The sequence below is a fragment of the Neolamprologus multifasciatus genome, chromosome 11 (genome assembly GCF_963576455.1).
Source record: "Neolamprologus multifasciatus chromosome 11, fNeoMul1.2, whole genome shotgun sequence".
Classification (NCBI taxonomy): domain Eukaryota; kingdom Metazoa; phylum Chordata; class Actinopteri; order Cichliformes; family Cichlidae; genus Neolamprologus; species Neolamprologus multifasciatus.
Genome location: NC_140449.1, coordinates 3,340,638 through 3,367,380, shown reverse-complemented (window position 1 = coordinate 3,367,380; position 26,743 = coordinate 3,340,638). Strand labels below are relative to the sequence as shown.

Here is a 26,743-nt window from a genome sequence, read left to right as displayed (position 1 = left end):
TGTGTGGTAATAACAGGTAAATGAACTTTTTTTTTAAAAATTATTTGACTATATATGAGTGCTTGTGTATAAATACACAAACAATACACATATGCTTTCATGCTTTCAATTGTGTAATTTAAGTGATCTAGGTAGCTCTATTTTGGAAGCTCAGTTCATGCTAGAAATGTGTTTTGGAGTTTGTACGTGTTTTGTCTCTAGGGGCCACCGCATATTTATATATAACATATATAAATAAAACCACTTTTTTTACAGTAGTAATTCCTTTTGTGCATAATTTTATATTATTGTTAATAATAAATTAATTAAAGCAACAAAACAACCCGAAGAGCCGGTTCGGAGCCGAAAGAGCCGGCTCTCTAAAAAGAGCTGGAAATCCCATCACTATTGTACTGTTTTAATTCCGGATCAGTCCTGGGTGTGGTTGAATTGGGGTTTAGTCCCTGTCTTGAAACAGCCCTGATTTCGTTCTGCTTTGCTGTTTAATTAAACTAGTTTAAGCTGCATAGTGATATATATGTTTTCTAATATGAAGTTATTTTTTTTAACAAAATTCAAAACACAGCCTAATAGATCTTCAACTTCACAGCATGTTTTTCAGTCATGTCTAACTCCCCCCATTGAGGGCTATGGCTGATACTATAGACAAACTGGTACCGTCATAATCGCAGTTGGTATTATTTGGCTCAGGCAAAACATCAGCTCAAGCAAATGTTTGTGAAAGTGGCTTAATGTAGTCACGTATAAACCCTGTGACTGAACATATTGAAGAGAGTAGTACACAACTCCGACTGGCCTTGCTTTCTAAAGGCTTGGACAGAGATTCACCTTCTGGACAGGAGAAGCATCCCTTCTCCGGGGAACTCTCCAGCCTGTCTTTAGGGTACCAAAGGCGACCTCCTCCTAGCCTTCACCAAGTGTAATCAGACAAGTGAGAGAGGACAACAATGAGAAAACCATTTGTAGAATATAACCATAGAATTTTATGTTGAGACTATTCATCACAGTGGTGGTAATCTTCATTTCCATGTAATGTGATAATCATGTTTTCCAATAAAGGCTGAGGCTGACAGGTGCCCTATACTGGAGGTAATCTCTTTATTTTCCCTTTTATTTAAATTGTTGATGTAACTGAATTAGTAATTATAGTCACAGGCATCAGGGCAGAAAGAGGCATTATTCAGTAGTGGAATAAAGTAATAATTGTGAAGACACCACTCAATCATATGTTCAGTCCTCATATTTCTGAAACTTGGTGGACAAATTTTGCATTTTCATAATTGTCACCATGTTTTACAGTTACCAGCATGTGTCCTCGTCGACATATTGGAAGACATCTTCAAACTCTGGTGTGCTCCATGTTCAGAGACCTTGTGTCTACTGAATATTTCAGTAAGGGCTTCAGTAAATTATGAAATTATAGATACGGTTGTTGTTGCTGTTGTTACGTTTTTCACTGGCAGCATGTAAATGTTTTTTTTTTTGTTGTTTTTCTTCTGCATTCCACAGGTGTTTGCACATGGAGCAGGTTCACAGAGAACAGTACTTCAACATTTACACTATTGAGATCTGTCGTCAATGTGGAGATCAATACAAACATTGTCCCTGAGGTATGCAACACTGTATAATCTTACATTGTTGTCATTACAGACAATGAAAATGATGCATGACATGATGAAAACTGCTTGGAGCCCTTTCTTCCCTCTGATTTTTTTTCTATTACAGGATATGTTGGCGCAGGTAAAAGAGGAGAACTAACATTTTTCTTGGAGGAAAAGCCCAGGCTACTGCATCCACTTTTGCAGCCAAAAGAACAATTGATGTGTCTGCACTGTTCAAACACACACACACACACACACACACACACACACACACACACACACTGGTTTTAGTGACCAGGTTCCCCATCAGTGGTTCCCCCACATCTTAGTTTGTGTTTTTTGTTTTTCTTTGTGAGAGTCTTTGGTAATTGGTGTTTTCGGTTTGGTCGTTGACCGCTGTGACCTTTTTCATTTTATTGTTAGTTTTATTTCTTTTGCCCTGTGTGGCCTGGCTCCTGTGGACCAGCCAAGGAGTCGTGACGAGCTTTGTTTTGTTTAATCATCAAGGAGCTGACATTAGTTTGATTAGCTCAAAGTTGCCTAAATCAAAGTTCCATAAATTTCATTTCTATAAAAAACAAAAAGCTTTTTATTTCCATTAATATCTTGTGTTGTGTCTCCTTTTTCTCACAATCTGGGTTGTAACACATCCTCTCTACCTGTATCACTTGTTCATGCTCTTGAAATCTGTTGTTTGTGTTCAGTATTGTTACAGTAAACCTGTGAAAATTATAAAGTGGTCCTGTGTAATTTTATATGGACATATACATATGAGTGTGGTTAAATCTAGATTTAACAAATAGTTAACCTAAGAATACCTTTTTCAAAATATTTTCAAAAATTAATTTTGCAACATTGTGAAAATGAACACTAGGGGGTTACAAAGAATTCAAAGGTAATTCAAGACAAAGTGGCAAACCAAGAAATCTAACACAAATATAGAAAGTAAACCGATTTTAGGTGATGAGCCACATTGGCTTTTGAGCAAGGATATATTATATTTTATTTTAGAAAAACATTCCAAGGATATGTAGTGGAAATTGAGGATATTTGCTGTATTCCGATGATACATTTTCAGCTTTTAAATCTAAATGTCACCTACTCTGTATAAAAATAAAAGCTTGTAATATGTCACATGAAGATTCATCAGCCAGATTAAGTGTTTACTGACCAGTGATAGCACCCATCATCACTATTTCAATCAATCCTCTCCACACAGACAAGCATAAACACACTCGACTATCACTGAATCAAATTGAACGCACACACAAACATGATTTGTAATGACACACGTTCAGTTTACTATAGGGTTTATTCGCTCGGTCAGCAAGTGACGGTATCCTGGTACACTGGGGAGTAAACTGCCATTAATGGAATGGAAGAAGAAGAGAACATCTGCACACATGTGTGGTACGGATCGGGGAGTCCTGATCTGTACGGTCAAACTTTGCACATGCGCAGTAAGGATCGGGGAGTCCTGAAATGCTTCGAGCAGAAGTAGTGGCCTTTCGCACATGCGGGGTACCGATCGGGTTTCCGGTCAGTACCACCCTACATCAGGAGTCCCCAATCCCAGTCCACGAGGGCCGGTGTCCTGCAGGTTTTAGATCTCACCCTGGGTCAGCACACCTGAATCACATGATGAGTTCATTACCAGGCCTCTGGAGAACTTCAAGACATCACTTCGAATATTTGCTTTTGCCTTTTCGTCTCACTAACACCCCTGCTGTTTTCCAAGCATTAGTCAATGATGTTCTTAGAGATTTGCTGAAGATTTTTGTGTTTGTACACTACCGGGCAAAAGTTTTAGAACACCTCAATTTGTCCAGTTTTTTACTGAAAATTATGCAGCTTAATGCTTTTATTACACTCTGAAATGAAAGAATGGTACACATAAGCAATTTGACTTTTAAAAAGAAATCATGGAATCAATTTATAGACCAAAATGTGTTCTAAACTTTTGACTCATCAAAGTAGCACCTTTGGCAGATATATCAGCTGAACACACCCGTGGCTTCTTTCTACAATAGAAATCAAATATTCTTCATTCAGTTTTTCCCGTACAAGGGCCGTAATGAAGGTTGCCTTGCTGTCACTCTCCTGTCCCAAACCAGATCGATGGGGTTTGAGTCTGGAGACGGTGCTGGACACTCCATGTTTTCAAACTCACCATCTTGTTCTTTGTTCCTGAGGTAGTTCTGGCACAGCTTGGACTCATGTTTTGGGTCATCATCTTGCTGTAGAATGAACCCCTGACAGCTAGATGCATATCAGAGAGTGATGCATTGCACTCTAGAATGCTGTGGAAGCTGCTTTGGTTCAGGGTGTCTCTCACTCTGTACAAGTCACCGACCCTGGATCCAGCAGACAGCCCCAGACCATCACGCTTCCTCCTCCATGTTGTACACTTGATGCCACACACTGTGGAACCGTCCTTTCACCTACTTGATTGCATACAAAGATCCTGTGTGATGAACCAAAGATTCCAAATTCTGATCCATCAGTCCATAAGACCTTCTTCCAGTCTTCAGTAGTCCAACGGTGTAATGGCCCAGACAAGCCTCTTTGTCTTATTGTGATGTTGCTGCAGCTCGTCCTGTCAAACCTGCAGCAGGAAGTCTTCTCTTCACAGCTAAAACTGAGACTTCTTACTACAACCACGATTAAGCTGCTTGAAGCTGTTGTCCTGTGAGCCGCCATCACACTGTAAGTGATTCAGTCGTGTCTTTGGGTCTGCAGACCTCTTCCTGTCACAGTTGTTTCTGAGCCTTTGGATGATGAAGGAAACTGGACTCACTGACACCTTGACTTTCTTTGCAGTTTCTCTGTAGGACAGACCTACATTTATGTTTATGGTCTGTCTCTCTTCCATTGTTAATCGCCTTGTTCTCACCATTTCTGTACCAACACACTACTTTCTGCAGTACAATAATGTTCAACTGATGCTCATGAAGGTCTGGTACCACAGTGTGCTCCAGCACTGCTTGTAGGGGGTTGGACCTGCAGGAATTAGTAGCACCAACTTTCAAGTCTTGATCAACCTCCATTGCTGCAGAAAAGCTTTAAATTGTTAACCCATGCTGTGTTTCCTGAAAATGGCCTTTTTGTATAATTCTGAAATGTACATTATTTTTCAGTTTTGGATAATCTTACCTTTAAAAAACTGGCACTTCACCACTTGTTTGTTCGATTTCAAGCTATTCATTGCACTTCAATGACTTGAATTGGAAAATCTGGGGTGTTCTAAAACTTTTGACTGGTAGTGTGTATCTAGGTGATGTCATGATATTTTTCAAATCACTATGTCACACTGCAAGGACTTCTGTAAAACCTGTATGTCAAAACAGAAAAATGTGAGTTTCATTCCTTGTCATTTACTGCCCCTTCATCAGAAACTCGATTCAGGTAGCTGCACCACTCACTCACCTCACCTTCATCTGGACATCAGAAGCTGAGTATTCACCACATTCACTAATTTAAACATCTGTTTACCTCTGTGCCAGTCCTGATTCTTCCCCACACCAAGAAATCACTCATTGCAGAAGCAGACAACACCTATGACTCTAGGGTGGGAGCAGTGCTCTCCAAACATTAGGTGCCCCAAGCTTCAACCTTGTGCCTTTTCCCGCATCGCCAACTCCCACAGAGCAAAAACTATGAGCGAAAAACAGAGTGAAACCATGACGCCCCGAAAGGCCACAACCATTCTTCCTAACAACTGTAAGATCAGCTTCATCTCCTAGGACACTGAGGAAACCATCCGCCAGGCTCTTCTGAACAAGTTGGATTCTCACATGGGCACCCCAACTGTCGCTACATCCCCTGAGCTGCCCACTCAGTGATCATCAGCTGGCTTCATATCACAAGATTCACCTGTCATCCCACAATGACAGGTGAATCTTGGATGTCTGGATGTCTGGAGGACCTTCTGCACCAAGACAATATAAGCAGGGCTGCACATAAGTGGTCTGCAGGTGTGCATGCGCTTTCAAAATAAAAGACGCGCACCACATAAGAAGTTGCAACGCATGTTTGCATACAGAAGATGTTCTGGAGGAGGACAGACATTTGTTTAGAACTCTTAAAGATGTCGAAGAAGCTCCTTTAAGCAATTACTCTGGTTTTCCTCCACCTCCAAAGAAATGTCAGAAGGAGTCCGAACCGCAAAAGAAGCGCGTATTCTCGGAAAAGTGGTTGCAGGAAGTGAGTTGGCTTCAAACAAATGATGAATGCACAGAGATGTGGTGCAGAATATGCCGTGAAAATCCCACAGTGCCTTTTATATTATTTAAAAGGCAGAGTGTCTAGAGTGGGATTTAGCGGACAATCTTATGTACGCAAACGCACGTTGCAACTTCTTATTTGGTGCGCGTCTTTTATTTTGAAAGCGCATGCGCACCTGCGGACCACTTATGTGCACCTCTGAATATAAGCCAAGCTATAATCTACCCTCTGCTATGTCACCACACATAATCCGCAACGGCTTTGTCATGCTTTGGGGCTGCAATTCAGTCGTCAGTGTTGGAAATCTTGTAAAACTGATGTATTGATGAAAACTAGAAAAGTATCATATTTTTGTCCACCATGCAATGCCATCCGATTGCCAGTTTTCAATATATATGTAGTGTATAGATAGATGGCAAGGACCAAGCCTGAGCCATCCGGCACCTGCTTGCACCTTTTGACCTGGGCCTACAGCATCCCAAGCTGCTGCCCAGCATTTGCATCAGCTGTGCTGCCCTTGGGCGCCCTTTGGCAAAAGGAGGGTACCGTCTGGACAGCTCCCCAGTCTAACACAGGAGTAAAACAGAGACAGACATCCATTTGCACTCACATTCACAGATTTAGAATGTTCCAAAGACATGCAATTAGTGAGGATATAGTCTCCCTTCATATTCATCAGATTTTAAATAAGTGTATTAGAGCATTTCCTGTAATGACTTTTACACAACTTCTTAAGGTCTTAACAATAAAACTTAATTCGGGATTTCACAATTCACTTGCAAAACAAGCCATGAGGTCATTTTAAAGCAAGAGATGTACTACATATATTCTAAGTCTAAGTCAGTAAATATCTTCATCTTTACTTCTGCTTGCTTTACTTTCTATTGTGCAATACACCAGCCACTGGTGGATTACTGATTTTATCTATTTTTAATTTGGACCTTTAAACCTACATCACACCATTTCCAGATACTTGGATCTACTTTAGAAAACATATTTATCCCATACTGAAACACAAGCCACTAATTTCTGATTTCACTGATCCATGTTATTAGTTTCCACTTGTTCTGACAGGGCATTAATCTTCACTGGTTCTTTTTTACCTCATTGCATTTTGCCATTTTTTCAATATCACTCTAACAGCAACTAAATTAGTAATCTGACCTGTTTTGTGTCCACACTCTAGTATGAAACTGAGTTTCCTCTTTGGATATAATATCTTTAAATGCTTATCTGGTGCTCAGAACAAATCTTTAAAGAACAGTAAGCTCAGTGTGAAAAAAGTTGTACAGAGTAAAAATTGCATATTTCTAGCTTCATTTAGGGATTTAACAAAAGTATTGCATTAACTACACAGGAAGAGAGAATTTGAGCACACTTTTGCTCTTTCATCCTGCTGTGTCATCAGTAGCTGCAAAAAAAGTGAAAAAAAAATATAGACTGAGTTCACATGTTTACCATGAAATAATATGGAAACTGTTATGAATTACCATGATTTTTTAAACTGAGTTTTTAATACAAAATACTGTAAAAATCCATTTAAAATTTGATGGTAACTAGCTTACTGTCTGGGCCAAGTGAAGACACAGACTTGCGAACCTTGTGCCTCACTCGCTTGGTCCCTTCTATCAGATGCCACACTACAGCGACAACTTGATGCTGAACTTGGCAGATGTTCTTGTCGTACCGTCTCTTAGCACGCTTGACCACATACTGTGGTGCAGTGCTGATGGTCACAGGTCTGCCAGCCGACGACACCCCCAAGTCAATAGGCTCAGTTATCTCTTGCCCCAGAAGCATCATGTTTAGAGCGAGTCATGTGGAGCTGTGTTTGGTTGCCCAATAAGCCATGACAGCATATGGGATCATTATATCCCAGTCCCAGTGGCAGCGCTCTGCAGTGGCAGCTCAGGCCTTATGAAGAGTATCATTAAAATGTTCGACCTAGCCATCAGACTGTGGGCAAAACGGTGTGGTGCGTGTCTTTTTGATTCTCAACAGTTCACTCATCCCTTGTTGGTGCCCTGGTGACTATGCAGAAACTGTGGAGCTCCATACCTCCACGCCCACTCTAAGACAACCTTTTCTGCCACTGTGCTTGTTCATTGGGGACTGGATAAGCCTCCACCTACTTGCTGAAATAGTCTTGTACCACCAGTATGAAGTGGTTACGCCTCTCTGTTTTGTTCAATGGCCCCATCAGATCGACTGCAATTCTTTCCATGGGGGCACCAACACGTACTGTACCCATTGCTGCCTGGGGGATTTTCAGGGGCCGCACCCTTTCAGCACAACTGGTGCAAGTGGGGCGCCACAGGTTCATATCATCTTTCATGTTATACCAGTAGCCGCACACTGGGCCGTCATGTATCTGCTGCATTACTGAGTAACAATAGGCGTAAGGCAGAAGGATCTGGGGGTAAAATACATTGCTAAAATACATTCCCTCTGTCCCCTTCTGGTTGCCTGTGCCTCAATTTTATCCCACAACTTAGACATTCACATTACTCACACTCTCATTACACATACATATAGGATCTTGGGGGTGGGCACGCTACACGGAATCCAAATTACCATCAGGGTGTACAACCTCACCCCTGGCGTCGTTGCCCACCTCTCAATTTTAAATACATGTAGACACTGAGGGCTATCAGGAGGGGCTATGTGCTTACCTGGTGCTCTCTGGCAGGTAGCTCCATGCCCTCCTGGGTTTAAAATGCATCTTAGAACACACATGCATCAACACTACATATGAGCGGGTGGAGGGAGGTTTGGAGTCTTCTCACACCCCCGGTCTCTGCGACCTGCTGGAGTGGGGGGGCTAGGAGGAGGAGTTGGCCGTCCGACTGAGGCCTGGAGCCTGGGGCTCGCTCGGGCCACTTCGGAGGTGGGGTGCCCCCGGCATCTCTGCCTGGGGCTCGGTCACTCAGGCACAGCTGGCTGCCGGCGGAGCTCACGGGCACGTCACTGCAACCCCCCCTGGCTTCTGCTCCGCGGCTGCTGAGTGACCCCTCATCTGGAACTCTCCTCAGCTCTTTCTGGGACAGTGGCGCAGCTGCCCCTCTGTTGGTCTTCCTTGGTCTCTTGTGTTCTGGGGGCCTCTGGATGTCTGGAGTCTCGATCTCCTCCATACCTGCTTCATGCCCTGGAGGACGGGGCTGTGGCCCCCCCACACCCTCTAGGAGATCATTACATGAAGGAACAAGCGCGTCCATGCTCACAGGTGTACACACAGGTGATCACACACACAAACTACACCCTTTTTGGCTCCAACCTCAAAGCACACTGTGCGCTGTCAATGTTACGTGCTGCACAATAATGTTTAATATTTAGTATTTACTGTCATATTCCCATATATCATTGTGATGTTGTTTATTCTATTACTCTCGTTTTCTTCTGCTTGTTTTCTTTTCTCTTTCTGAACAGGTGATCCAGGTGATCAATATATTTATTTTTTTATTTTTTATTTTTTTTGCTTATTCTGTTGGTTTTTTGCCCTTCTCCCCCGTCCCTCTTCTCAGCTGTTTTTCTTTCCCTCTTTCTATCTCCCCTTTCTTTCCCCCAGTTAAGTCTGTCCCGTATTCAGCAAGTGAAAATAAAATAATATAAACAATGAAAGGTGAATCAAATAGACCATTACAGCAAAGCTGGGATGGTCCATTTGGTAAAGTAAATCCGTTGGGCATCTTTCTTCGCCTTTAGACAATAATTCTGATGGCAAAAGAGCCAAACGGGACAGGCAAAAAAATAAATTAAATAAATTAAAAAAGTTCCTCAACAGTACTCCATCTTTTAGATACATCTTTTCCACTGCTCCCAGTAGACGTTGGTGGCGGGGCTGCATGCTGCCATATCAGCACAGGCTGGCCAACCTCCCCCCTTTTACATCCATCCCCAAACTGGGCCTATATCTACGTCAGTCTTTTGGCCAGCCACAAGCTGTTTTGGGGTCCAGCCACGAACAGGCTACTGTGGTGTGACTCACCCACCCGGTGGATATTTGGGTGAGTATCATGGCTACTACCGAGTACACCGTCGCTACAGGTGAACACTCTAGTCCGGATACCAAGCTTTCCCCACTGGTACTATCAGACCGCACTTCCCCCCCACTAGAGGGTGACCTGGGGGGTTATGCTGGTACAATAGTCCTCTAAATTACACGGCACACCTTTATGCTAGAGCTGGCTGCTGTTGATGGTGAGCTCTGGAACTGTACACGGGTATGAAGTACGGCAGGGTCTCCTGGAAAGTGCATCACCATTGTGGTGTGTTTTTTTCCAGGTCAATGTAGGACCTGGAAGTTATACTCTGCCAGCTTCTCCAATCAGCAGGCCAGCTGGCCCTCAGGCACCCTTGGCCTGGTCAGCCAGCAAGGCTACTATGGCAAATGGTAAATGGACTGATTTTATATATATATTTTCTACTCTCCCGGAGTACTCAAATCGCTCTATACAACACGCCACATTCACCCAGTCACACCCATTCTCACAAGCACTACCTCTATACGTAGTGCTTTCTAACTACACTCACACACATTCATACTCCGATGGATGCATTGGAGAGCAACTTGGGGTTAGTATCTTGCCCAAGGATACTTTGCATGCAGACTGGAGGAGCCTGGGATCAAACCTCCAACCATCCGATCAGTAGGTGACCTGCTCTACCTCCTGAGCTACAGCCACAGCCACCCCGATGGTCAGTCCGGACAGTGAATAGCCTACCCAGCAGATACTGTCTGAAGTGGGAGGTTAATGCCACAACTTCCAGAAGCTCTCACTTGGTTGTGCAGTAGTTTTGTTAGGTAATTAACAGCTGCCTGTTCCCATTGGCCAGGGCCCACTCTTCACCCCCTTGTACTTGGGAGAAGATTGCTCCGATCCCAGTGGTACTAACTATTGTCCCTGCATCAGTGTCAAAGAACAAGTCGCCCTCGTCCAGGTAGTAACCCAGGACAGCGGCTGCTGTAAGCAGTTTTATTTCCTGTAATGCTTCTTGGCACTCACCAATCCAGCTAAAATGGGCATACCTCTTAGTGAGGAAGGGTTTGGCTATTGTGGCGAGGTTCTCCACAAAGCAGCAGTAGTACGAGGCTAAGCCAACAAACTGACGCACTTCTATGACGGTCCGCGGTGTAGGCTATTGCATCACTTGTTGAACCTTCTGGGGATCTGTGGAAATATCTCCAACAGAGATGATATGACCCAGACAGGCAACCTGCTCTCAGAACAGGCAGCATTTTGATGGCTTTAGTTAGTTAGCTCAACGCAATCTAATGAACACTTGCTCGAGCCGCTCCAGCATTTGTGTGCTATCCTGACCCAGGTCAATGATGTCACCAAGGTACATTAAGCACGTCTGTAGTCCAGCTGGTCCATAAGCCTTTGGAATGTGGCCGGTACATTGCACAGTCCAAAAGGCATCACATTCCACACTAACAAACAGAGCCCATAAAGCATGGGCTTTATGGGCTCTGGGGAGATGGGGGTCATCTCCACTTGCCAGTATCCTGATGTCAGGTCTAGTGTACTGAAGTACTTGGCAGTGGACATAGTGTCCAGGGTATCTTGGATGCGTGGCAGGGGATAAGCATCTTTAAGAATTTGCTCATTTAGTGACCTATAGTCCACACACAGTCTGAGACTCTGATCTTTCTTTTGACCCTCACAATTGGTGCACCCCAGCTGCTATTCAAAATCAGAATCAGAGAGACTTTATTTATCCCCAAGGGGCAATTAAGATACAACAGAGCAGCATGACATTAAAAATAAGGAAAGGGCATCAACAGGGAATAAGAATGAGATAAAAAAAAATACTTAAAATATACAATATATACACAGTTTTTAAATTAAAATGACTGAATAAGTAAATAAATAACTGTAAGTGGCTATTGCTAGGGTAAGCTAGCCAGGCCATGCCTGTAACACACGTCATATCAAGCATTATCTACTGGTTGAGACATCATTCAACATCTAAAACATCATTGGCCCTTCCCCCCTTTTGTCCACATTTGTGAAGTTATGTCTGTGATTTTCCATAATATCACATTGTTAATGTGATATTATGACTATCAAATTATGACTATGTCAAAATATGACTATCCAGAGTTGGGACCAGGAAGCAGAGTTGCAGTCTTACACGCCTCTCTGCAGCTTCTCTCCTCCTGCTACCCCCCCCCCCCCCCCCCAACAACCCATCTCCATAGAGACTGTGTCAGCTCCCAAAAAGACAAAAAACAAACTAAAAACCAGCAACAAACAACTTAAACATAAACAATTACAAAGAAAGAACAATACAGTATCCACATCTGAACCAAAGAGTAAAACAGTGAAATGTGGATTATTAAATATTAGGTCTCTCTCCTCCAAGTCTCTGTTAGTACATGACTTAATAATTGATCAACAAATTGATTTACTCTGCCTTACTTCTGTAAGGCAGAGTAAATCAACCAAGACCAATCAACCAAGACCAAGACAGACTTTTAATTCATTTGAAAGCCTGATGCTTAACATTGTCCACCCCAGCTGTGAAACTCAGAAACCAGTCTTACTTGTTATCATCTATCGTCCACCTGGGCCTTACACAGAGTTTCTGTCTGATTTCTCAGACTTTATATCTAATTTAGGTCTGAGCTCAGATAAAAATAATTATTGTGGGTGATTTTAACATCCATGTAGATGCTAAAAATGACAGCCTCAACATGGCATTTAATCTGTTATTAGACTCAATTGGTTTCTCTCAAAATGTAAAAGAACCCACCCACCACTTTAATCACACTCTAGATCTTGTTTTAACATATGGCATAGAAACTGAACATTTAACAGTGTTTTCTGAAAACCCTCTCCTGTCTGATCATTTCCTGATAACATTTACATTTACAATAATTGATTACACAGCAGTGGAGAGTAGACTTTATCACAGTAGATGTCTTTTTTTTTGAAAGCGCTGTAACTAAGTTTAAGAATATAATCCAGCCACTGTTATCATCTTCAATGCCCTGTACCAACACAGAGCAGAGCAGCTATCTGAACGCTACCCCAACAGAGGTCGATTATCTTGTTAATAATTTCACCTCCTCACTACGTACGACTCTGGATACTGTAGCTCCAGTGAAAACTAAGGTCTCTAATCAGAAGTACCTGACCCCGTGGTATAATTCTCAAACATGTGCCCTAAAGCAGATGACTCGTAATCTGGAGAGGAAATGGCGTGTCACAAATTTAGAGGATCATCATTTAGCCTGGAGAAATAGTTTGTTGCTTTATAAGAAAGCCCTCCGCAAAGCCAGAACAGCTTACTACTCGTCACTGATGGAAGAAAATAAGAACAACCCCAGATTTCTCTTCAGCACTGTAGCCAGGCTGACAAAAAGTCAGAGCTCTGTTGAGCCAACCATCCCTTTAACGTTAACTAGTAATGACTTCATGAACTTCTTCACAAATAAAATTTTTATCATTAGAGAAAAAATTACCAATAATCATCCCACAGATGTAATATTATCTACAGCTACTCTTAGTACCATTGATGTTAAGTTAGACTCTTTTTCTCCAATTGATCTTTCTGAGTTAACTTCAATAATTACTTCCTCCAAACCATCAACGTGTCTTTTAGACCCCATTCCTACAAAACTGCTCAAAGAAGTCCTGCCATTAATTAATTCTTCGATCTTATATATGATCAACCTATCTCTAATAATCGGCTATGTACCACAGGCCTTCAAGGTGGCTGCAGTTAAACCTTTACTCAAAAAGCCATCTCTAGACCCAGCAGTCTTAGCTAATTATAGGCCAATCTCCAACCTTCCTTTCATATCAAAAATCCTTGAAAGAGTAGTTGTCAAACAGCTAACAGATCATCTGCAGAGGAATGGTTTATTTGAAGAGTTTCAGTCAGGTTTCAGAGTTCATCACAGCACAGAAACAGCTTTAGTGAAGGTTACAAATGATCTTCTTATGGCCTCTGACAGTGGACTCATCTCTGTGCTTGTCCTTCTTGACCTTAGTGCAGCATTCGATACTGTTGACCATAATATTCTATTAGAGCGATTAGAACATGCTGTAGGTATTACAGGTACTGCACTGCAGTGGTTTGTATCATATCTATCTAATAGACTCCAATTTGTGCATGTAAATGGAGGGTCCTCTTCACACACTGAGGTTAATTATGGAGTTCCACAGGGTTCAGTGCTAGGACCAATTCTGTTTACATTATACATGCTTCCCTTAGGCAGCATCATTAGAAGACAAAGCATGCATTTTCACTGCTATGCAGATGACACCCAGCTCCATCTGTCCATGAAGCCAGATAACACACACCAATGAGTTAAACTGCAGGAATGTCTTAAAGACATAAAGACTTGGATGGCCGCTAACTTTCTGCTTCTTAATTCAGATCAAACTGAGGTTATTGTACTCGGCGCTGAAAAGCTTAGAAATATGGTATCTAAGCAGATTCTTACTCTGGATGGCATTACCTTGGCCTCCAGTAACACTGTGAGGAACCTTGGAGTCATTTTTGACCAGGATATGTCCTTCAATGCACATATTAAACAAATATGTAAGACTGCTTTCTTCCATTTGCGCAACATCTCTAAAGTTAGAAATATCCTGTCTCAGAGTGACGCTGAAAAACTAGTTCATGCATTTATTACTTCCAGGCTGGACTACTGCAATTCATTATTATCAGGATGTCCAATTCACTGATGTCCAACTCACTGAAAAGCCTTCAGCTAATCCAAAATGCTGCAGCAAGAGTACTGACAGGGACTAGAAAGAGAGAGCATATTTCTCCTGTTTTGGCTTCCCTTCATTGGTTTCCTGTTAAATCCAGAATTGAATTCAAAATCCTGCTCCTCACATACAAGGTCTTAAATAATCAGACCCCATCTTATCTTAATGACCTTGTAGTACCATATCACCCTATTAGAGCACTTCGCTCCCGCTCTGCAGGCCTACTTGTTGTTCCTAGAGTATTTAAAAGTAGAATGGGAGGCAGAGCCTTCAGTTTTCAGGCCCCTCTTCTGTGGAACCAGGTTCCAGTTTGGATTCGGGAGAGAGACACTATCTCTACTTTTAAGATTAGGCTTCAAACTTTCCTTTTTACTAAAGCATATAGTTAGGGCTGGACCAGGTGACCCTGAATCCTCCCTTAGTTATGCTGCAATAGATGTAGGCTGCCGGGGGATTCCCATGATGCATTGAGTTTTTCCTTTCCAGTCACCTTTCTCACTCACTATGTGTTAACAGACCTCTCTGCATTGAATCATATCTGTTATTAACCTCTGTCTCTCTTCCACAGCATGTCTTTATCCTGTCATCCTTCTCTCACCCCAACCGGTCGCAGCAGATGGCCCTGCCCCTCCCTGAGCCTGGTTCTGCCGGAGGTTTCTTCCTGTTAAAAGGGAGTTTTTCCTTCCCACTGTCGCCAAAGTGCTTGCTCATAGGGGGTCATATGATTGTTGGGTTTTTCTCTGTATCTGTGAAGTGCCTTGAGGAGACTTTTGTTGTGATATATAAATAAAATTGAATTGAATTGAATTGAATTAATGACACCCAGTAATGAAATAGTCAAACAAAGATGAAGAAATGAGCACAGACAAAACAAAGTAGTGTGGTAAGTTATGTTGTCAGGACCCCTCTACTCCCATCAAAATGATCCAAGGTCAATGTAAACCCAAAGGACCCCACACAACTCAGATGCTCATGTTCTTTTTTATTTCATTCACAATGTTTTGTTTTCACTGTTGTTCATGTGCTTCCTGTCTTTGCAGTGCACAATGCTCCACGGTCTGCAGCTGGCTCTCTCCTCCTCTCCTGCCTGACCAGCTTTCCCTGACACCACATCCTGAACCTGCTGCAGCCACCAACCACACCTCCGCCACAGTCAAATATCATAACTCAAAGTGACGACGAGGACTCACATTAGCCTAGAAACCCTAAGTGGCTGGAACCAAAATCAATGACCAAGAAGCCGTGAACACCTGTGTGTTGTGCCAGAAACATGCACGAAGGTGGTCCACCTTTGTCCTGGTCACAAACAAAAGCCAACACATCCCGATGATATCCAGAAAGAGGGGCCCACCTCGCTACAGGAGCTGAGGGACAGAAAACAAACCCAATAGGGACAGCAGACAGTACAACCTGGGTGCCGCATCACACCTCCAATGGCACACGATGAACATTTCCACATGACATCCACCCAAACCCCCAACCCTAGCAACCCCACCAACACTGAAAGGGCAAGGAGCACCCACCCCATCCCAGAGAGCCAGGCAAAGGGACAAGGCAGCAGGATTGGAGGGAAGACCCCAGGACTGCACCACAAGGGACAACAGGGACCAGAAGCAAGCCCAGAAGACCCACCACCAGAGTGGCAGAAACTGGTTCACACTTGGCTGCAAACATTCTCAGTGTGCACTGGAGGTCATTACTTGAGGAAGCCAATCTGGTCCAGGAGGGGGATATCAACACACAGAATACAATAGTTAGTACCACAGTTGAATATACAGAAGGAAATCTCTGATGAAGCCAAGAGCACAAACTCAGGAGATTCAACGTTCCAGCGGCAAACTACTCTGTGCCACTGCCTTAAATAGCAGCTGAGGGAATCAGCCAGATCAGCAGCAGGTGGTGACAATCACACAGGTGCATGGGCCAAGAGTGAGAGCCCGTAACGAGCTCTGCCCAGACAGAGAGGAGCGAGGGAGAGGCAGAGAGGAAGAGAAAAACAAAACCTGTAACCAGCGTGAGCCAGCCAGAGATACACGGGGACCATGACACAAGCTAACCAACACTGATAGAAGTCCTTCTTCAGCTTGATTGCTCCCTTCATGTCTGTGGTTCAAGAATTACTGCCACAACAGGCACAAACTACCAGCAGCCTCAGCAATAGAGATCTCAGAAGCCTCTGCCAAATGTTCCCAATGTACCATCAGTATAATTTTGGGCATACCAGGCCTGTCCAACATCTTCACTGGCCACCCGATCTACTCACAATCTGGTGTTCATTAGTTGACAGACCAGCTCCTTTCTTCACCATCACCATATGATGCCATGTGCATCTGTGAACACCCTGATGCCCAAATGTAGCATTCATTATGGATAAACTGTGATTGGCCCAGAAGTCCAATAAGACAACACCACTTGGGTTCAGATCAGGCACGCCATTTCTCCCAACCACACCAGTTCATGTCTCCTTGTCAATGTTCTTGTATTTATTGAAGTCCCCCAAAAGGACAGTGGAGTTAGATGGGCACCCACCAGCAGTCAGTGATTCCAAAGAACACTGAGTACTCTGAGCTGTCACTTGGCGTGCAATTGCAAATGACTTTCAAAACCTGTTCTGACCTGATGTGCCAAGGGCACAAGGAAATACCTTATCATCTACTCCAACGTTGCAGGATGCAAATAAGAGATAAAAGGAAAGGAAGGCCTGGCTGCTTTTTCTCACCAAGGGCAACTCTAGAATCCAGAAGATGATCTAGCCTCTTTCCCTTTCCAAGAATCAGATTGGTTGATCTGGTACATCTAGTGCAGGGCTAGGCAACTCCAGGCCTCGAGTGCCGGTGTCCTGCAGGTTTTAGATCTCACCCTGGGTCAACACACCTGAATCACATGATTAGTTCATTACCAGGCCTCTGGAGAACTTCAAGACATGTTGGGGAGGTAATTTAGCCGATTGAATCAGCTGTGCTGGATCAAGGACACATCTAAAACCTGCAGGACACCGGCCCCCGAGGCCTGGAGTTGCCTACCCCTGATCTAGCAAGTATCTTTCAACCTCATGCACTCAGGCACCTTCTCCATCAAAGAGGTGGATGTCCCAAGAGTCCCAAGACTCCTGTAGCTTCTCTATGCTTTCTTTTTTCTGTGGACATTGGCTGTGTTTTTATTCTTTTTCAGTTCAATCGTTGTACATGACCATACCTTATGTATTTCAAAAATGATGCAGGGATGGACCCAAAAGGAGTCACAACATGTAAGGGTTTCAAAGTTACTAAGTGATTTATTGAAAGAATGGGAAAAACTAGATACTGGGATGGTTTCACAGGAAGTTCTTCAGCAACAGAGGAGAGCAAAGTTAGTGGGAGAACTGAGCTTTTTGATAGTGTGTGTGAGAAAATAACAGAGATATGTCTTACTTGGTTTGTGGGTGAGTGCAGCAATGGAGGGAAGGCAAAAGCTCTTTGGGGATCAGTAGGCAGAGGACTGGAGGGCAGGCAGGTGAGTTCTGTTCTTTCCTTTAGGAGGTGTGGGAGTGTGCTTGTGCTATTCTTAGATGGTAACTTAGAAATTTCAGCAATCCATTGATACATTTTGTTTGTGTTTTTGACACCCAGCAGCAGTATGGATTAGTGCATTATGGAGATTATAAGTGTTGGCAAGGTTGATTTTAAAATGTAATTAGTTCTGGATTACTTGATATCTGAGATGAGATGCCAATTTAAACAGGAGCACAAACAGAAAATGTTTAAAATTTGAGACAGCTCATTGGAAACCACCTTACTCTTGATGATATTGCATTCCTATCTTAGCTTCTTTTCACTGGCTCCCTGTTAAATTTATGATTTAATTTTTGTCAGGACTTACTAGCGATTCCTAGAATTTCTGCAAGTGACATGGAAGCAAAACCTTTAACTTACCTAATTTTAGAGGCAATACTTTGATCCAAAAGATCATGTTGAGCTTTGATCTTCTTTACTACAAGTCTTACTTTACCTTTAACTTTAACTTTTCCTTTAACTGAAGTCATATATTCTGGCAGACTGCAGCTATATGTAAGAAGCTTGTAAAACATAAATACTGTTCATTTAGAGATGTTTTCAGGCATGTTTATGGTGTGGGTATATTGGTGTTATTTATAAAGTTAGGTGTTATGATTCAGTGTTCTGGTTTGTGATCACATGCTGCTTGTTTTGATGTGTGGCTCCTCTCACTGGTGTGAGTGTGGGTGTGTATATTTTCTCCTCCCTCCAGGCTGGGTGAGGGGGGGTGTCTCTGATTGGCTGATTTAGTCGCACCTGCATGTTGGGTCCCGGTTACCCGTAGGCCGGGTCGTAACATATGTTTTTAAAATATTACACTTTTTTCCTTTAATTTGTCCCATTGAAATGAATGTGAAACTTCCACAATTCTGCTAAAACTTGCTTGTTTTTGAAACTTAACTACTTCCTCATACTTTCACGTAGAAACTCCATTCAAACTTTAAAACGTTCTCAAAATATTGGACTTTTCATGTGTGATTCAGCTTTTTCATATGTGTTATCATTTTAATTTAATGCCTCTTTAAGTTTTCAGTTGCAGCTTTGGGATTTTTCAGAAAATACATGCGTTGTTATGGTTGCTATGCAATTAACTCAGAGTGGACCCTTGTCCTTTCTGAATTTTCTCTTCATGTCTGAACAACTTCTTGCTACTCGCTCAATTTCGACTCAACTCCCACAGATTATACACCAAAACGTAGGTATTTATGCTGGCTTTCAGAAAATGTCATTATCTTTGTTGTGGGAGTTACAGATTTTTTGCAAATCTCCTCAGAGCAATACAAAGTCTGAAAACTCTCCATAGACAGTCAATGGAGAGTTTGTTCAAAATCACAGCTGGAATTCTCTAATGAGAGGCATTTTCAAATTATCATATTTCCTTAACGAAACAAAGTTGAGACATGAGACTTGTGCCAGTATATCTTCAGATACTCCTGATGTTCACAATTCAAGAATTTTTTTCTCACCTATTACCGTTTGGCCATGAATTACGTTTGTTTGAGGGTAGGAAATTCGTCCCTTGCTCAGATTTCTTCAGATTTCAAACTCTGGAAATGAAGCACTTTTTTCTCTCGTCATATCTTTTTGATGGATTTCGACAGAGCCCTGAAGATTTTCATGACTGTTCACCAAACCCTGCTGTTTCTTATGCTGAAAGAATGATTGTGATGCTCCATATAGATTTAGAGTTACAAAACATTGTTTGGGGGCAAGTCAAGGCAGTTTTGGCTTCGCCTCTACTCAGTTACAGTGTATTACAAGTCATATCTTTAATAATTTATATTTTATCTCTTAATTATCAAGACCTGATGATTCCCCCATCTCTTCTGAATGAAACGGTGTCAGAATGACCATTCTAGTCCCTACGGTTAGGAAATTATGGCCATTTGTTCGAGGGGAATCCTGAATGTGAGAAATACACTGAAGAAAACTCATACACTGTAAAACCCGATAAGTTAATTTAACTCAAAACTTTTGGTGAAACTGATTACATAAAATATTTTAAGTAACTAAAACTTAAAAATAAAAGTTAAATAAACACACTTTATTTATTAGCTTTAGATAAATATTTTTAAGTACCATTGATAAATGGTTTTATGTTATATCCACATTTTTGGTTTAGTACTCTGTACTTGATATTTTGAGTTTCAAGTACAAATCTAGCTCAAGTAACTATTAGGAATTAATATTTAGTTTCAAAATGTTAACCATTTTAAGCTAATACAACTCAAAAATTTAAAATACAAACGCTTGTAATATCCAAATCTACTGTGTTTTGAATTTGATATAAAAAAAGGGCCCAAAATAATTACACTTGTAAAAACATAAGACAGAAAATATAAATTCAAGTTACAAATTTATTGAGTTACTTTAACACATAGCATTTCTAACAAAAAGCCCGAAGACATAAATCCACCACATTTTATAGGGAATAATGTCAGAAATGTCCAGTTTTGGCACAAGGTTACAATATTAGAAATAAAGAATTTCACAACATGTTTTAAGAGTATTCAGATTTGATTAACACATGAGTATGGCCTTTTTATTAAAAAACAAACAAAAGGAAAAGAAAATCCTGCATTATTAGGTGGGAAAACTGAATGAAAGTAATAGTATAGTATAGTGCAGCTAATACACTGAAATATAATTGGTAACCTTTTTAATATGCCAATACTGTGGTTATGCAAAAAGCACATTTGTAGAGTGCAATCACAGTCTCAACAACAAAGCAATAAAACATTAAATAGAAAAATACTTCTTTAGTGACATAAAACAAAGTGTTATAAACCTCCTTAGCGCCTTATGTCAGTTATGAGCAGTTCAGGAGGAACGTTCCTTAAGTGACAATCAAGATCCCACCTAGAAGCCAGAAATGTAGTGAGATTGTGGATTTAAGATAATGAAGTATGAAACAGAGTCTGCAAAGATTTCTTTATTCTATTCTCTTTTTTAAAAAAAAAAAAAAAACTTATCCAGACTTGGAAACATGATAAATTGAATTACTTGCTTTAACAGGCACTTGAGGGCTGTGTAGGAATCCTGGACATTATTCTGCTGCCAAAAGATCATTTTTAAGACTCAGCACTTTGGGCTTCAACTTCCCACCCTCCAGACCCATCAAAACGTTCTGAATAAAGTCAAAAATGTTGGCCAAACATGTTGGGTAGCTTAGGTGCAGGGCGTAGGTCAGTCCAAATATTACTAGAAATGCATCAGCCAGGGTGGTGAAAACAAAGATCATGTTACCCTCGACCAAAACTGCAGTCTTCTCAGGGCAGAAGAATGTTGCATCGCTGGAATTGGCTCTGATGAGGAGGAGTCCAAGTGGCACTTCACTAATATCTGGTCTATCAGAATGCATCATCTACAAAAAACAAAATTACTACATGTTAGTGCATTCTTTTTTCTCTTAGTTTCATCTATACAAGTCACATTTCTGGATTATTACTAGCTCAGAAATCAATTGTTTGAACAACAAAAAAGCCACAACACACCAAAGATTTGAGAAAACAAACTGACAAAAATAGTACTTTTAGTAAAGCAAAGTCATACCTCTTCGTAGCAATAACAACAGAAAGTCAATAGGAGTTATATATTTTTTTCATTTGTACAGTGACATATGGTTGGGCTAGGAACATTATAGAAGGTCTACACACATTAAAAACATATAGTGTTTCCATTATGTGACATGGACACTGTTGTAGACAGATCCAAGCATGGAGATGCTTCTCGAACTGTCAAAGTGTCATAATATTTTGAGAAATCTAAACAAGGATGTTACTAAGATATTGTTCACAACTTTGTCCAAAACTTACATCCCACGTTTTGATGAAGGTAGAGGTGTCTTGGTACAAATAGGCAGGGAGGGCATGAAGCACACCAGCACGTTGGGCATGGATATCAGCTTGTTCCTACATCACAAGAAAATTTTTATTTTAAATTATTGGCTAACCTAGTCAAGAATGGTAGTTAAAATTGAAAAATTGATCAAATTAAATGAAGCTCAAAAAACAAGACAAAAACCCACTAACCTGGAGATTATAGCTTCTGAAGAGCTGAGACAGGACATCAGACACGTTCCCTGTGCAAACAGCTTTCTTTCTGAATAAGCTCTGGAACCGGGGAGCATGTTGGTCCAACACAGCATAAAAGTGGTTCTTCAGGTGGAGGTTTGTAATCCTGTGCAATTCTGCACAGATCTGAACACACAGGATAAATTTATGTTTACAAGTTTCAATTAGTCTATAAATCTTTGCAAAATACATCAAAATCCTTCCACTCCAAAGGCATAATTTGTTCAGACAGGCCAGATAACAGGAGTTGATATAAAATACATCTTGTTAGTTACATCTATATACATTCTTACCTGGGACTGGGATTTCAGAGTAGGCCAGCAATCCAGGATCTGACCTACTGGTAGGTCATCATTGATTATCTCTTTGCATCGCAAGGCCAAAGTTGTGTGCATCAGCTTTGTAATCAGGATTCTTTTCACTTTACTCGACTTCATCTACAATCTGTAGTCTTAGCTGGTCAAGGTAAACAGCATCTTCACCCCAGAAAATTTACTTCTGCCCTGGCATGGACATAACAGTAAAACACAGAAGACAAGACAAACTACACAGAGAACAGAAAAGACACATAACCAAGGAGACACAGATGAAACATAACTAGCCCAGAACTCAACTAAACCTTAACTAATAATACCAACAATACAAGAACTTCACCTCATTTCAATATAACATAAGAAAGCAAAAATACAAAATAAACTCAAAATGCTGGGTCACAGACCCAGCCCCTGACAGAAAAAAAAACGAAGTCTTTCACTAATGAACACTGGGCATCAGAATAAAATAAAACGAAAAAAATAACTGTTTGGTAAATATATTATTGATGGCCGTTAAGCTAACCTAAAATAGACCAGGCACAACAATTTTACAGTTCAGAAGCTTCTACATTTCAACTTAGTATACATAACTATTTGCAATGTAAACCAAGTTCTACCGCCTAATTATGTAATGATTAATCACTGCTTTTGTAAGTATGTCCTGTGCCTACAATTTTGCTGCCCCAGTTTTAATATGTACAACTCCAGAGAACTAAACGTAAGTTGTACCAACACAGAGCAGAGCAGCTATCTGAACGCTACCCCAACAGAGGTCGATTATCTTGTTAATAATTTCACCTCCTCACTACGTACGACTCTGGATACTGTAGCTCCAGTGAAAACTAAGGTCTCTAATCAGAAGTACCTGACCCCGTGGTATAATTCTCAAACACGTACCCTAAAGCAGATGACTCGTAATCTGGAGAGGAAATGGCGTGTCACAAATTTAGAGGATCATCATTTAGCCTGGAGAAATAGTTTGTTGCTTTATAAGAAAGCCCTCCGCAAAGCCAGAACAGCTTACTACTCATCACTGATTGAAGAAAATAAGAACAACCCCAGGTTTCTCTTCAGCACTGTAGCCAGGCTGACAAAAAGTCAGAGCTCTGTTGAGCCAACCATCCCTTTAACGTTAACTAGTGATGACTTCATGAACTTCTTCACAAATAAAATTTTTATCATTAGAGAAAAAATTACCAATAATCATCCCACAGATGTAATATTATCTACAGCTACTCTTAGTTCCATTGATGTTAAGTTAGACTCTTTTTTTCCAATCGATCTTTCTGAGTTAACTTCAATAATTACTTCCTCCAAACCATCAACGTGTCTTTTAGACCCCATTCCTACAAAACTGCTCAAAGAAGTCCTGCCATTGATTAATTCTTCGATCTTATATATGATCAACCTATCTCTAATAATCGGCTATGTACCACAGGCCTTCAAGGTGGCTGCAGTTAAACCTTTACTCAAAAAGCCATCTCTAGACCCAGCAGTCTTAGCTAATTATAGGCCAATCTCCAACCTTCCTTTCATATCAAAAATCCTTGAAAGAGTAGTTGTCAAACAGCTAACAGATCATCTGCAGAGGAATGGTTTATTTGAAGAGTTTCAGTCAGGTTTCAGAGTTCATCACAGCACAGAAACAGCTTTAGTGAAGGTTACAAATGATCTTCTTATGGCCTCTGACAGTGGACTCATCTCTGTGCTTGTCCTTCTTGACCTTAGTGCAGCATTCGATACTGTTGACCATAATATTCTATTAGAGCGATTAGAACATGCTGTAGGTATTACAGGTATTGCACTGCAGTGGTTTGTATCATATCTATCTAATAGACTCCAATTTGTGCATGTAAATGGAGAGTCCTCTTCACACACTGAGGTTAATTATGGAGTTCCACAGGGTTCGGTGCTAGGACCAATTCTGTTTACATTATACATGCTTCCCCTAGGCAGCATCATTAGAAGACATAGCATACATTTTCACTGCTATGCAGATGACACCCAGCTCTATCTGTCCATGAAGCCAGATAACACACACCAATTAGTTAAACTGCAGGAATGTCTTAAAGACATAAAGACTTGGATGGCCACTAACTTTCTGCTTCTTAACTCAGATAAAACTGAGGTCATTGTACTCGGCGCTGAAAAGCTTAGAAATATGGTATCTAACCAGATTCTTACTCTGGATGGCATTACCTTGGCCTCCAGTAACACTGTGAGGAACCTTGGAGTCATTTTTGACCAGGATATGTCCTTCAACGCACATATTAAACAAATATGTAAGACTGCGTTCTTCCATTTGCGCAACATCTCTAAAATTAGAAATATCCTGTCTCAGAGTGACGCTGAAAAACTAGTTCATGCATTTATTACTTCCAGGCTAGACTACTGCAATTCATTATTATCAGGATGTCCAAAAAACTCACTGAAAAGCCTTCAGTTAATCCAAAATGCTGCAGCAAGAGTACTGACAGGGACTAGAAGGAGAGAGCATATTTCTCCTGTTTTGGCTTCCCTTCATTGGTTTCCTGTTAAATCCAGAATTGAATTCAAAATCCTGCTCCTCACATACAAGGTCTTAAATAATCAGGCCCCATCTTATCTTAATGACCTTGTAGTACCATATCACCCTATTAGAGCACTTCGCTCCCGCTCTGCAGGCCTACTTGTTGTTCCTAGAGTATTTAAAAGTAGAATGGGAGGGAGAGCCTTCAGTTTTCAGGCCCCTCTTCTGTGGAACCAGCTTCCAGTTTGGATTCAGGAGACAGACACTATCTCTACTTTTAAGATTAGGCTTAAAACCTTCCTTTTTGCTAAAGCATATAGTTAGGGCTGGACCAGGTGACCCTGAATCCTCCCTTAGTTATGCTGCAATAGATGTAGGCTGCCGGGGGATTCCCATGATGCATTGAGTTTTTCCTTTCCAGTCACCTTTCTCACTCACTATGTATTAACAGACCTCTCTGTATTGAATCGTATCTGTTATTAATCTCTGTCTCTCTTCCACAGCATGTCTTTATCCTGTCTTCCTTCTCTCACCCCAACCGGTCGCAGCAGATGGCCGCCCCTCCCTGAGCCTGGTTCTGCCGGAGGTTTCTTCCTGTTAAAAGGGAGTTTTTCCTTCCCACTGTCGCCAAAGTGCTTGCTCATAGGGGGTCATATGATTGTTGGGCTTTTCTCTGTATCTATGAAGCGCCTTGAGGCGACATTTGTTGTGATTTAGCGCTATATAAATAAAATTGAATTGAATTGAATTGAAATTTCAAGTTCCACCGGTTAGCAAATGGATTAGCCAAAGTCAATATCCATGTATGCGCTAAGTGTGAAGCAGCCTCTGCTGGGACTAATAATGTGTTATACTAAATATGAGCTTATTAGCATAATTCTTGCGAAACACTTTGGGGCCAAGGCGACATGGATAAAACGACGCATGCATGTAATTCTTAAATGCCTGCTATTGTTGTACATTTATGACGATAAAAACCCTTTATTACAACGGAGAACTATAGTTTCAGGGAAAGAATACAACTTACCACAAAAGCGCTCCTGAAGATGCCGCAAAGGCGGTAAATGCAGCTAGCCAAGTGCATAGTGTTAGCTGTTCCAGTTCAAAAGTCCATAACATACCATAGCACGTCCTCCTTTATCCAGCGTCAAAGGCAATGCCGCAAATAAAACCCTTCACAAATGTTTTGATTTCTGTTCGGATATTAACGTTCCACAAGTTTCTTTCGGAGTAATGAGCGGGCATTCGCACTCGAAGCGAGGAATCCAAGATGGTTGCCAGCACTTCATAAAGAAACAGGTGGCGCACGTAGGTACGTACGTAGGCACGTAAGTGACGTCAGTGTTAAAACTCAAATTATTTAAGGGCAATGTCAGAAACTAATCAATATATTCAAGTACTGATAACTTGAAAAAACAAACTTGTTCAAACTACTCAAAAAAATAAAGGTGTATGAACTTATAACAGGTTTTTAAGTAGTTGGAACTCATTTCATTTATCGAACTATTACTATTCGGTCTTACAGTGTAGCTCTCTCTGTGTCTGTGTGTGTAAGGGCTGATTACAGCAGCTGCAGCTAATTTAACTAACCTAGATATACCAAGACCACACTCTTAACAGCCCCTGTTCACTTTACGTTCTGTGTATGTGTGTGTGTATCAGTATTTCTCCTATGTTAAAGTATTACTCCTCAATCATAGTATTTCAAAGTACTTCTACTACATGTTAGTACTTCTGCTCAATCATAGTATTTCTGCTAAATC

The 26,743-nt window shown here is 41.3% G+C and overlaps 1 protein-coding gene and 1 long non-coding RNA gene across 3 annotated transcripts; one reads left to right on the top strand and one right to left on the bottom strand.

Moving 5' to 3' along the window:
• Window positions 1-250: 250 nt before the first annotated feature.
• On the top strand, window positions 251-3,003 carry LOC146507617 (uncharacterized). Its single transcript, XR_014877033.1, has 3 exons — window positions 251-931; window positions 1,060-1,089; window positions 1,300-3,003. It is a non-coding gene; the product is annotated as an uncharacterized LOC146507617 (long non-coding RNA).
• Window positions 3,004-21,039: 18,036 nt separating this feature from the next.
• LOC146507616 (uncharacterized) lies at window positions 21,040-26,521 on the bottom strand. 2 transcript variants are annotated; one of them, XM_085176763.1, is made up of 5 exons: window positions 26,008-26,521; window positions 22,451-22,701; window positions 22,116-22,283; window positions 21,900-21,995; window positions 21,040-21,448 (listed from the first exon to the last, which is right to left on the bottom strand). In XM_085176763.1, exons 2-5 carry the CDS (start codon window positions 22,592-22,594, stop codon window positions 21,131-21,133), a joined length of 726 nt encoding a protein of 241 aa, XP_085032889.1. In that variant the 5' UTR covers window positions 22,595-22,701; window positions 26,008-26,521; the 3' UTR covers window positions 21,040-21,130. The 2 variants fall into 2 exon arrangements, with proteins under 2 accessions (XP_085032889.1, XP_085032888.1); XM_085176762.1 differs by lacking the exon at window positions 26,008-26,521 and having other exon boundaries at window positions 22,451-23,190.
• Window positions 26,522-26,743: the final 222 nt, after the last annotated feature.